General features: G+C 41.2%; 1 protein-coding gene across 1 annotated transcript in view; it reads right to left on the bottom strand.

Moving 5' to 3' along the window:
* The window catches only part of MST1R (macrophage stimulating 1 receptor), a 70,593-nt gene that overhangs the window by 10,309 nt on the left and 46,524 nt on the right, over nucleotides 1–13,760 (bottom strand). The window contains exons 11-15 of the mRNA XM_083351434.1: nucleotides 11,758–11,985; nucleotides 10,348–10,494; nucleotides 2,636–2,792; nucleotides 2,280–2,372; nucleotides 1,365–1,565 (exon numbers count right to left, since the gene is read on the bottom strand). Of these exons, the coding sequence (XP_083207560.1) occupies nucleotides 1,365–1,565; nucleotides 2,280–2,372; nucleotides 2,636–2,792; nucleotides 10,348–10,494; nucleotides 11,758–11,985 (826 nt within the window). The remainder of the gene's footprint in view (nucleotides 1–1,364; nucleotides 1,566–2,279; nucleotides 2,373–2,635; nucleotides 2,793–10,347; nucleotides 10,495–11,757; nucleotides 11,986–13,760) is intronic.

Below are 13,760 nucleotides of genomic sequence, written 5' to 3'. Positions count from 1 at the left end.
ATGGACCACTCAGGAGAACCGGGTGTCCATTAAACCTGAATATCTACTAAATCTGAATCTAAACTGTTTACAACAATGTAAATAATTTATGCAATTATGTTTTTGCCATAAATTGTGTCATTTGGAATAAAATCTCAATTTCATAGACAATCTTCCATCTTCACTCCAATTCCTGAGCAGTCTTCATTTTCTGTCATTCCTTATTTTGCTTTGCTTGCAATAAGGGCAACGAAGAAGGCTGTGAGCATGCAGAAGAGTCTCGCTTCCCCGGAAACAGCCACCTCCACAGGTCTCTAAGAGTGCTGATCTCTGCCCTCTTTCTTGGCCATACAGAACTCCTCAGCTTATCTGAACTGTATACAGTAGCTTAGTGAGGATAAGGGGTATGGGGTGTGTGCAAAGTACAGAAACTGTGCCTTGAGCATGGTCATAGTGCTCGTCACCCATGACTGGCTGGTTTTTTGTGTGTGTGTGTGTCATTCTTTTGGGGGGGGGGAATTTCATGAGCATTTGTGCAATTATAAATCCTGTAACATTAACTTTTGCCTTTATATGGGGAAAATGACAGAGATCATGATTAAGACCTCAAGCCCCGCCCCAACCTCCATAACATATTCTGATGGGTGGGATTCTTCCCATTGGCTGATGATGTCAGGAAGAGGGGAGGGCAGCAAAGCTGGAGGAATCCACCAATTGTAGGAAAGTTAACCATCATCACACAGGAGATCAGGCCTCTTCCATTCGTCAGCAAGGCCAAACACAGCAGAAGTAAGAAATGGGGGTTTACAGTGGTAGCAGAGATTTTCATGCCAGTTGACAATTTGGATTGCACTTTAAGTGGGGGCAACAGCCCCCAAACATTTTTTTATTTCTGAGCGTCTTGGATAAAGGGCTATAGCACAAAATGTACAAATAAAGTCAATAGTCACTTTAAATGAAGTGACAGTTTTAGATTTAAGACATCTCAGAATTCTTGTTTAAGAAGTACCTGGCTCTTTTTGCCAGATTGTCCTGTGGGGGAAAACATCTTACTAACCTGCTCTCAATAGCATGCCTGCACATTACTTAGCTTCTTTGTTTTTACTTGCCCTTCAAATGCTACTTATTCCTTGTGACAATGGAAATCCTCTCTTCTCTTCTTACTGCTTTCCTGCTTTAGCCAAAGAGGCTCAGACACTAATGAAGAGCAACAGGAAATAATCAAACAAACATCTGGCAAAGACACTAATGAAGAGCAACAGGAAATAATCAAAGAAACATCTGCCAGGGAGAAAGTGGCATTCTTTCAACACGACAGTAAAAAAACAACAGATAACAAAGTTTTGTGATTTATTGCTGATAGTCACGGCTGAAATGATACTTGCCTTTCCCAATGATCTGATCTGTGTACAAAATCAGCTCCTTTTCTGGAATGAGGACATCTTTCACTTCTTCCAACAATTCTGGCCGAAAATTGTGGATGGAGTATGAAGGCACTCGCATGAAAGGCATAGCAGAACCATCACTGCTGCCTGTGTAGGAGGTGCTTCCAAATCTCACTCCCGAAGAGCCTCTGTTTGGGGTCTCTGCCACAGAAATACCAATAAGCGAAGGTGGAGAGGGTATTAAACAGAATGCTTATTTATATTGGCCGCCAGAAGGCAGTGCACGACCAGTTTCGTTCTATTTGAAATTCATCAGATGTACATAGTCATTGATCTTACTAAGGGGCTCAAACCCTCTATTTGGGAATCCAGACCTTAGTATATATCTGACAAGTTCCAATTGTTATATCATGTAAATAATAGAGAAATCTTTTTCCCCCACATGCACACACACATATCTTTGAAAGTAAGACATAATATGGCACTTGTTCCTCTCTGTAGAGGAGTTTAAAAATGGGTATGCCATTCTTAAATAGAATAAGATGGTGAGCAAAGTTCATTCATTGTTACATTTTTTTTCCTTTTCTGAATCTTTGGCAAGACAGTATCTTCACATTGTAATGAACTATTGCAGGTTCCTCTCATCAAACTAACTAGAAGAATGAGGGCAGTGTTATAGTACCAGAAGGGCATTAGCTTATGTAGTTCTTGAGCAATGTATTTTTACTTATAGAAATATTTAGAAGGAATTATTCCAACTAGGGAAATGTCAGTCCTGGGGAACAAAATAACAAAATAATAAATGTGTCCCAACTGAACACATTTGGGCATCAGCATATTGGACTGATGGCTAGCAAGTTGATCTGTCTCATTGGCTCTAAAATACCAATTCCAAGTCCTGTTATGAATTCTTACCAGAAGAAGCCACATATCCAGTATTAGAAGGAAGAAGAGGAATTCCGACTGTGTCCCTGTTGAAGCTAGAAAGTCTTTCTAAATTCTCAGTTCCTGCAAGAAGAAAACAAAAAGTCTATCCAGCAACATTCATCTCGTCACTGTTCTAGAGTTGGTCCATTATCCACTCTTCCCTTTTTCACCTTGTGAATCCAGTGATTAAGCCATCTATTATACATGCCCATTCTCTGATGAAGTGTTAAAACTAAATGCAAAGTAGTGTTGCTATTACTGTGAAGAATTTACAGGGAATAAATGAAGACCTGGACCGACTGTACTTTTCTGGCCAGAAAGAGTCATAAGAAACTTGCCGTTACCTGTCTTCTTCTTCTGTTGAATATATTTCAAAGATAGAAACGCCAAGCCGGAAAGGAACAGAAGGCCTATGACAACTCCGAGTACAACAGCGAGAGGAGAGATCAGGGAGATTACAACCACATATCCTAAGTCTATGCAGTTTCCATTTACACAGATCTACAAGAAAGAAAAGACACGTGATTATCGGCACGGAACAATGGCAGAACCTGGGACAGAGAGAGCAGAAGGAATGAAGGACATGGGAAATGGAGAGCTCACATTTCCATCTTTGCACAAGAGTTTTAAAATGTAGGCAGAAGCCCTACATCGCTGCTGGTGTAAACGATGAGGTTGGTGCTAATCTAGGTGATTGAATTTCCTGGCAAAGAATGGGACATTAACATAAGGGGAAAAGGATATACAGGCATATATATGGGAAGTAGGAAATAAGATATTTGAAACAAGTGGAGTGAAAGAGTAAATTTGAAGAGATAAACTAGTGGTAAGGATTTTGGGAATGTAGAAAAATAATCATTCTCTTTCAGCCCAACTCACCTTGCAGGGTTGTTCTTGTGTGGAAAGTAGGAGGAAGAAAGGAGTACAAGGCAAACATGCCTCTTTGAGGTATGTATAAAAATAATAAAGGCGGGATAAAAATAAGTGAAAATGGTACCTTATGGGATGACAAAGTGAAAGTAAATGGATTTTAAGAATCACTGAGAAACCTAATATTAAAAACATACAATAAATATAAACCCACACTGTTTTTAAAGTTAACCTTACTAACATCCACAGAGGAAGCTTTTTATAGAAGAGAAAAAGCAGATAAAAATGATGGCAAACATATGAGGATTTATTAATGGAGATAAAGAACAAACTAAGATGAAGATAGGGGAATAATTATATAATTAACTGAACTTGCAGAAATGGCAAAGCTGACCAGTTTGATCAGAGAAAAAACAATAAAAACTGTTGTGCCGGCGCCTGTTGTGCAAGTGGGGCTGCGAGCACCGGTGCTTGTCACACGCGCAAGTGGGACTGTGAGCACCTGCCACTTGCACAAGTAGGGCTGTGAGAAACTGTTGTGCCGGCGCCTGTTGTGCAAGTGGGGCTGCGAGCACCGGTGCTTGTCACACGCGCAAGTGGGACTGTGAGCACCTGCCACTTGCACAAGTAGGGCTGTGAGTGCCGGTGCTTGCTGCTCACGCTCCAGCCTATTCACAACTGGGCTGCATGAGTGGTAGGCCGGGGCATGAGCAGCAAGGACCGGCACTCACAGTCATACTTGTGCAAGTGGCAGGTGCAGGGGCTCACAGTCCCACTTGCGTGAGTGGCAAGCACCCATGCTCGCAGCCCCACTTGCACAACAGAGAGAGAGAGAGAGAGAGAGATGGAGGGAGAGAAAGAAAGAGAAAGAGAAAGAAAGAAAGAAAGAAAGAAAGAAAGGAAGGAAGGAAGGAAGGAAGGAAGGAAGGAAGGAAGGAAGGAAGGAAGGAAGGAAGGATAATTGACCATTCTCAGGAAATCATGTCTTGTCCTGCTTTCCTATCACAGTGAAGGTGCCACTGTGCCTTGTAACATCTCCCACCCTTCCCAGGTCATCTAATGAGTGAATTTGTAATTCCCCCAATAATGGTGTGTGTGTGTGTGTGTGTGTGTGTGTGTGTGGTGTGTGTGTGTGTGTGTGTGTGAGTCTGAAGTGTTTTTCTCTAGTATCCCACTGCCCACCTGAAATGGTGATCGATTTAGGATTAACTCACCAGCAAGGTGCAGAGTGACATAACAACAACAATAAAAAGATAAAGGTAAAAAAATGGTGGTCTGGGGGAAATGCCCCACATCAAAAGAAAATGCATGCCTGTGACAATTATCTGAGAGGAGGAAACACCATGCTAGCAAAGATTAATCCAACGAAAGTTAAATTGGGTTGCCAGCTGGGTGATCTGGGAGGTGGGTAATGAGGCAATGAATGCATGAGCACTCTTGCTTTTTTTCCAATGTATGCAGAAAGCCAGAGTGCTGGAACTGATTGTGTAACCAAAGGCTTTAGTACTCTTTGGAGATTTTCAGGATATTGTCTCCTGACTTGCATCTGTCTACATTCATACTGCTTGGGAACGTTAAGGATACAAAGTAAATTGAATATAGGAAAGGACTATAGGGATCCTTAGTGAATCCAAGTTGGAAAACGTTTTGTGTGACAAATGCATCTAAGCATCAATGCCAAAGGAAGTCGGGAACTTTCCCCTCTATTCTGCCACCAAAATGTCCATTTGGTGTGTACATAATAAAGCCTTCTTTAAAAATTTACTTTAATGATCAACATTAATCTTACCCTGAGCACACAAGCTATTAAAAGGTAGAGCCAGTGAAGGAACCAACACTCTGAATTCCTGGGGGGTCCTTGGTGCTCTCTGAGTTTAGTGATTTCATTAGATATTTCATTACCAAACTAGGTAACATCATCAGTGCTAGAAGGAATTCTTCTCCAGAGAAAGAAAGGACTTAGGATCACCCATGCTAACAAATGCTCCTCATGATGGGACTGTAAGCTAGCAGTCTCCAGCAGGTTTTAGAACTCTGAAGATCGGTTGCAGCCCTTTATAAGGGCACTGGGCTCGTCCATTTCCCCTCTTAATCATTTTTATTGGAATTGGCTTTTACATTGGTTTTTGGACACTAAGAACTTTCAGAAGGACAAATGTTTTTACACTGGGTGATTTTTTTTCCCTTCAACTTGCAGTGAAAGATTTATGTAATTTTTTAAAAAAACTTATAGAATAATAAATTATTTGGAAATAAGCACCAAAATTGTGATTAGGATGACGATTTTGGAACATTTTAAACAAAGAATATTTCTTATTGTTTGTTCAAAGTCCTATTAAAATATATGAAGATCTGAGTTTAAGTGTAAGAAATCTCTTCCTGAGAAATGCTCTGGATGAAAGAAAAACACAATAAGAGGAGACTAGTTACTAGAGACAAAGAGAAAGAATTAGATTATACGAGGGCAATTCGGAAATAAACCCTCCATTTGGTTATCAATCACATTAGAAAACTACAACATTACATTAGTTTTCAATGTAATTGTCATTCAAATTGAGGCACTTGTCAATAACGTCTTACAAGGTTTGAAATTCGTTAGTAGTAGTCGCTCGGTGTCAAATCTGGGCTATGAGGGGGTGTGTGTGATCAAAAACATCCCAACGGACCTTCTTCAAAATTTCTTGGGTGCATCTAGCTGTTTGCGGGTGAGCATTATTGTGAACGAACACCACACCGGAAGTCAGCATGCCCCGACGCTTGTTATGGATAGCTCATCTGAGTGTTTGTTATGTTTCACAGTAGACTTCTGAACTGATGGTTGAACCACGCTCCATGAACTTCACTAGCAGTACTTCTTTGGCATCTTCACATTTGGCAGGATTTTAAAGCCCTACATGGCAGGGGTCCGGAGTACCTTAGGGAACACCTGCTGCCGGCATCAACTTCCCTTCGCCCTGTGCGATCCCACAGAGAGGGCCTCCTCAGGGTGCCACCGATCAGAGAATGTCGATTGGTGGCCCCCAGGGGGAGATCCTTCTCTGTGGGCGCCCCAGAACTATGGAATCAGTTACCGGTAGAGCTCCGGATGGCGCCCAATCTTCGCTCCTTTCGCCGCGATCTAAAAACATTTTTATTCAAACAAGCCGGCCTGGCCTGATGGGGGATTGGTGGGATTTTTTATTCTTGTTTTATTGGGGTTTTAATCGTACTGTATTTATTGTTTCTTATTGGGCATGTATTTAATCTTTTTTTAATATTTGTAATTTTGTATTTTTATTCTTGCCCTGTTCACCGCCCTGAGTCTTTCGGGAGAAGGGCGGTATAGAAATATTAATAAAAAAAAAATTCTATGGCACCACTTCCGGCCGAGCAAGTACTACTAAGGAATTTCACATCTTGTAAGACATTATGACAAGTGCCTCAATTTGAATGGTGATTATGTCAAAAAGTAATGTGATGTTGTAGTTTTCTAATGTATATAATAAAAATTCTGTATCTGCAAGTGCCTGTCATTGATAACCAAACAAGTTTACTTCCAAATTGCCCTCATAATTAAAGGAGAATTCCTGCTAATACAGAACAGAGAAAAAATTTTTTAGCTCTGGAAGAATTTAAGGATATTTGGTCTGATACAATAAAAATTGGCTTAAAAGAAGAGATAGAAGATGATATAGCTGAAAATCAGGATGGATATGAATTTAAAATTGACAAGATAGAAGACTGATATTGACAAAGATGTTATACAAAACTAACAAATGAAACTGGCTGAGGTTTAAATAGTTAAAAGGGACACACAAATACTTGGATACATAGATCTTAATTCAGAAAAGTGAGTTAAGAAAACAATTTTCTTACTCAGGATTTATAGAAGAGATGTGCTATACCTATGAAGGGGTTCTTGAGGAAAGAAAAAGAAATCAGCTTTTGAGACGTTACCTAAAAGGAATAATCAAGACCCTTAAAACAAAACTAAGATTTATAAAGTGGGCCTATTTGATCAAGGTTAGGTTGCATATGCCTCTCCTATTTAACAGCTTTTAATCGGTTTTTCTTAACTAGGACTGACTGGGTTTTAAAGATTTGTCTGTGGATAAGATGGGAAGCAGAGTTTTGCAGTATTTTTAGAGAGGGTGATAAGCTATGATATTATATTTGAGAGGACATGAAGAGAAGATTATAAGAAATTAATTTGTAGCACATCATTTGAAGGGATTAAAGATTAATATTTCAGTTTGTTATTTCTAGCAGATCTTAATGGATTTTTTCTTGATTGTTTGAAAGATTGGGTTCTAAATATTTGTTTAAAGATAAGGCATAGGAAGAACAACTTTTTTACATGGTGACTGCTAGGAGGATTGTACAGTATTTGCTAAGCATTGGAAAGAAAAAAGATACAAACTGTTGAAGAGTTGATTTTAAAAATGATTGAATTAGCAGACATGGCAAAACTAACTGCCTTAATTAGAGACAATGGATTAAACAACTTTATAAGAGACTGGTTAGCAAAGGGATTTGAAGATTACTGTAACTTTTAGGCTAACCTATTGACTGTTGTTTTCTTTTACATATATAATTAGATGTTGGGGTGATATGATTACTAGACACATAGATTTCCACATATGGAATATTTGTTTATTTAATAATATCATTTTTGTTCAATATGGAAGGGAAAGCTTATAACTATTTCTAAACCTGTTATGTAAGGAGAGAAGAACCTATTCATTTTTCTATATTTATTTTTCAGCATCCAATTAGGGTGGATTCTTAATGTTTAATGTTAGACCTATTTGACATTTTGGATTTTCTTTTTCTTGGACTCATTTTTTTTCTTTTCACTGTTAGTGTTGAATGTTTTTCTGTTCTGTATTTTATTTTTGTTGATTAAAAAGAAGAAGAATTTTTAGAAAATTACAAAGTATCGTGTAAAGAACCGGAAAGAATTATGAAATTGACTTACTTGTTTAAAGTTAAAATATATGTATTGTTATTTCTGGTAGCTTTTAATGGATATTTTCTGATTAAGATCAAAAAATAAAGTTTATATTTGCCAATAGATAAAAGATGAAATATGGGATGAAGAGAGTTTTGGTTCAAATATTACAGAAGGTCTTAAGCAATTGAAAATGTTTATACTTTATTTTATTTAATTATTTTATTTATTATATTTTTATACCGCCCTTCTCCCAAAGGACTCAGGGCAGTGTACAGGGCAATAAATATAAAAGCAGAATACAAAAGTTAAAAAACAATTAAATATAGTGCCCAAATTTAAAACAATACCGTATATACTTGAGTATAAGCCGAATTTTTCAGCCCACTTTTTGGGCTGAAAAATTCCACTTCGGCTTATACTCCAGTCAACAAAAAAAACTTACCGAGGACTTGTGCGCGGCCGAGGCTTTGGTGCTTCCGGGATTGTGCGCACCTCTCCCAAGCAGCCGCCGTCCGGAGACCTGCCGAAGTTTGGGGAGGTTTGGGGAGGTGCGCGCGCACCTCCCCAAACCTCCCCAAACGTCGGCAGGTCTCCGGATCTCCGTGCCTTGCCTGCCTGCTTCTTTCCGCTGCGGAAAGAAGCAGGCAGGCAGGTCACGGAGATCCGGAGACCTGCTGACGTTTGGGGAGGTTTGGGCACCTCCCCAAACCTCCCCAAACGTCGGCAGGTCTCCGGATCTCCGTGCCTTGCCTGCCTGCTTCTTTCCGCAGCGGAAAGAAGCAGGCAGGCAAGGCACGGAGATCCGGAGACCTGCCGACGTTTGGGGAGGTTTGGGGAGGTGCCCAAACCTCCCCAAACGTCAGCAGGTCTCCGGATCTCCTCCCCAAACCTCCCCAAACGTCGGCAGGTCTCCGGATCTCCGTGCCTTGCCTGCCTGCTTCTTTCCGCTGCGGAACAAAGCAGCCTGAACGAAGCAGGCTGCTTCTTTCCGCTGCGGAAAGAAGCAGCCTTCTTTCCGCAGCGGAAAGAAGCAGCCTGCCTGCTTCTTTCCGCTGCGGAACGAAGCAGCCTGCCTGCTTCTTTCCGCTGCGGAACGAAGCAGCCTGAACGAAGCAGGCTGCTTCTTTCCACTGCGGAAAGAAGCAGCCTGCCTGCTTCTTTCCGCTGCGGAACGAAGCAGCCTGAACGAAGCAGGCTGCTTCTTTCCACTGCGGAAAGAAGCAGCCTTCTTTCCGCAGCGGAAAGAAGCAGCCTGCCTGCTTCTTTCCGCTGCGGAACGAAGCAGCCTGCCTGCTTCTTTCCGCTGCGGAACGAAGCAGCCTGCCTGCTTCTTTCCGCTGCGGAACGAAGCAGCCTGAACGAAGCAGGCTGCTTCTTTCCACTGCGGAAAGAAGCAGCCTTCTTTCCGCAGCGGAAAGAAGCAGCCTGCCTGCTTCTTTCCGCTGCGGAACGAAGCAGCCTGCCTGCTTCTTTCCGCTGCGGAACGAAGCAGCCTGCCTGCTTCTTTCCGCTGCGGAACGAAGCAGCCTGAACGAAGCAGGCTGCTTCTTTCCACTGCGGAAAGAAGCAGCCTTCTTTCCGCAGCGGAAAGAAGCAGCCTTCTTTCCGCAGCGGAAAGAAGCAGCCTGCCTGCTTCTTTCCGCTGCGGAACGAAGCAGCCTGCCTGCTTCTTTCCGCTGCGGAACGTAGCAGCCGGCGGCGGAGGCTTGCAGAACGGCGGATCGGCTTATACTCAAGTCACCAACTTTTTCCAGTTTTGGGGGGTGAAATTGGGGGTCTCGGCTTATACTCGAGTCGGCTTATACTCAAGTATATACGGGTAATTAAAAACATATTAAAACCCCTGCCCTAACCCATCAAACCAGGTCTTGAGGAATGTGGAAGTTAGTTCTTTCTTCTTTTTTTAGGTATCTTTCCCCCTTTCCCCTCCCTGCCTTCTTTCTCTCTTTGCACTTTCTTTTTGTTTTTTTGTTTGTTTACATTATCCTTGTTTGCATTAGTTTTTTATCTTTGTAATTTTAAATTTCAATAAAAACTATTATATAAAAAAGAAATAGATGCAAGCAGGCTGCAAAGAAATTGCGTGGAAATACTAACAGGGATGTGGGTAATTTCTAGCATGCTTGATTGCCCATGAGTTTTGTAGCTACTGGATAAGTAGGATGGAAAGGCTGAGAAGGGCTAGGCTGAGGTTCAAAGAGAAGAATTAAGTCATAACATTAGCTCTGATTGCAAAGGATTTTTTTTCTATACCTGTACTGGCAAATCATCCCCAGGGAAGTTCAGGTGGTTGGGTATTTGGCAGGTCACCTGATTCTTCAGTATACTGAGGTAGCAATCTGTACCAGCCACTGACATAGAAATGTTCATGCAGTCTGCCAGAGCATCCAGTCCCTTATGCTGTGCAGAGAAATGTAAAATACTTGATTACAGACGAGGGTCAATCCTACTCATCAGCACTGTCTATTGCAGACATGTCAAACACAAGGCCCGGGGGCCAGATCCAGCCTGTGAAGTGGTTTCATGCGACCCGCGAAGCCATCCTGGAAACAGTGAGGGAACGGCCCCCACTGCCTTGGCCCTGGCCATGAGACCCTCCTCCTGCCAGAGACCTTCAGATCTGTCCCACTCCTGCCCAGGCCCCCATAGGCACCCTTGATGCCAACGATGTAGAGCTGGCCATGACCACCCAGTAGGCCATACGCACTTTAGCCATGCCCACCCAGTAGGCCATGCCCACCCAGGCTACACCCACCCGGCCCCCTGAGGGCAACCGCAATGCTGATGCGGCCCTCAATGAAATTGAGTTTGACACCCCTGGTCTATTGGATGTATATCTCAGTTCCACCCAGTGTCCTAAATAATCTTGCACTGAATTCTACATACAAATTTCTTAATACAAAAAATAAGCAATTTATGTTGTATATTCTCAAAGTACCTTAAGTCACCACCTCCATTTCCTTGTTTTGTGAGTGAGGCATTTTCTCACAATTATTTCCCATTAATATCTAGCCCTTGGAAGACTGTAAACTATAGTTCTTTCACAATTTCTGTGAACTGACTTTAATTGGTTACTCTCGACAATGTATATTAGGGCTGTACAGCCCTCAAAAATGAACCAAAAGAAGTGCTTCCGATCTCAGAGCCCCTCTCTGTATTCTTTAAAACAGCCCAAGTTTTTTCAGACTCTCTCATTAAACTTTAATGACCATGCTTAAAGTAGCACCACCATTTTTCAGGCTTACATACAAAGGTCTGAAAAGTCAAGGATGCTCTGTTCATCCAAGCCTGGAGTATCTCTTCCATGTAATTTTTGAAAGATGCTGACTTCTAATGTACACTGTGAACTGACTTGAATTTGAGTCAATATATACTAATGGGAAAGCATACAAATGTCAACAATGAAATACTAGAGAGGATTATTGGATCTGAAGCAGCACGCATGAGCAAAAACTTTAATATTCCCGCAGAAGAACATTTAAGTGACTTAACCAGCATAGTCCAAGTTACTGATGTTACACTGTTCATGCAAGTATATCATTCAAGTGGACAAAGGTACATAAGTATCAGACCAGTTGAACAGATTTTGAATTAGCTCTCATTCTCCCGAGGCTGCAGAGCCTTCCTTGCTAAATTTTTGGGACAGGGAAGCCTCATACTTACAGTTATTTCAATCTTGTCCTCTCCTTGTTGGAGTTCATATAAGTGATTTTCATGGGGAAAGAGATCAATGACCGGCTTAGGGTAGTAGCGGATACGAAATGTCTTCTGCCCCAGAACTCCATCCATCAAGACCCTCAGGTTCCCATAGATATGTCCCATTTTATTTTCAGATGGATAATAAGGACTTTGACACACCAATGTATCTGTGGACAGTGGCCTTCCACAAACCTGAAATTGCAGAAATCAGAGCACTTTCATCTGGCTTCATTTCATCAACCTAATCTATGCCAATATACCAGCTCATGCAGGAGTTCAATTGTCTGAACAAACACATACAAAATGAAAATGACCATAAAAGGAATTGCTATAGGAAGCCATTCAGAACTTGAGAATATATCTGAATGTGAAAAATGGCAGCACATACATCCTCTAGATCACAGGTGTCAAACTCGCCACGTCACATGATGTGTCATGGCGTATTGTGACTTTTTTTGCATTGCCAGAGCTGGGGTGGGCGTCGTCTCCGTATGATGCAACTGGCCCGCAGGCCGGCAGTCTGACACCCTGCTCTAGATTAAAGGAAAATTGTGTAACATAGAATTTCACACCCTGCACAATTTGATAAATTCTTGGATGTGTGGTTCTTTTCAAATCTGTGGTCTGGATTTTGTCTCTCATATAATGGCTGAAAATAATTTCAACCTTCTTAGAGATGTCTATGGAGATTCTCAGTCATCCAAGTCATGTTTGTCCCAAAGGTGCTTTTTCATGAGGCAACTGGACTTTCTTTTTTCTCTTTGAAGATGTTTCGCTTCTCATCCAAGAACAGAACTGAACAGAGCTGAAGAAGCTTCTTGGATGAGAAGTGAAACGTCTTCAAAGAGAAAAAAGAAAGTACAGTTGCCTTGTGGAAAAGCATATTTGGGACTTCTTAGAGATGATTTTCTATGAAATTCTCTTCTGAATTTAAATATGAATCACAGAATCACAGAATGGAAGTATTGGAGGTACATATTGCACATATATAGGGACGCGGTGGCTCAGTGGGTTAGGATGCTGAGCTTGTCGATCAGAAGGTCGGCAGTTTGGCAGGTCGAATCCCGAGTGCCGCGTAACAGAGTGAGCGCCTGTTACTCATCCCAGCTTCTGCCAACCTAGCAGTTCGAAAGCACGTAAAAATGCAAGTAGAAAAATAGGGACCACTACAGTGGGAAGGTAACAGCGTTCCGTGCGCCTTTGGCGTCTAGTCATGCCGGCCACATGACCACGGAGACGTCCTTGGACAAATGCTGGCTCTTCGGCTTTGAAACAGAGACGAGCACCGGCCCCTAGAGTTGGAAATGACTAGTATGCATATGCGGGGGAACCTTTACCTTTACTTTTTATTGCACATATAACTGTAGAATTACAGAATTAGAAAGAGACATTGTCCATCAAAATTTTTGAAACAGCCAAGTAATAGCTGGATTTCTATAGCACAAATTATTCTATTTCCATGTCCAATTCAGTTCTTTTCTCTTATACCAAAAGATTCGTAATATAACATAAAAAATGTTTCAACAATATCCAATGAGTTGTTATCTGCTGAACAGTTCGCACCATTTTAATGCTACAAAATGAGGTCAATCATTTTGTAATGAGCAGAAGAAAAGCAAATTCACATGAAGTAAAAAGAATTTTAGAAGTAGCGACAAAAATGAAAATAAAGATGAAATCAAACTAAAGAACTATGGGGCAAAAAGTAATAAAAAAGAGACAAAAATAATTGTACTAAAAATTGAAGTTAAAGATAGAACTAAAGATCATCTGTACATGGAATATCAGCTACAGCAAAATAACCTTCCAAGTCCTTAAAAATTATTAAGGATCGCCTTAATCTTGTACCTTGACACATATACAAACATGGACTCAAAGCTAGAGGAAAACATTTTCTTGAACAACTTGCTCTTTTCCTAATCAGTTACTAAGTGAAATTGTTGGTATGTCTGCACATTGTGAACTCT

This window comes from Vipera ursinii (assembly GCF_947247035.1).
Source record: "Vipera ursinii genome assembly, chromosome: 2".
NCBI lineage: Eukaryota > Metazoa > Chordata > Lepidosauria > Squamata > Viperidae > Vipera > Vipera ursinii.
The sequence above is the reverse complement of the archived record's forward strand: the minus strand, read 5'-3'. Positions and strand labels throughout refer to the sequence as shown.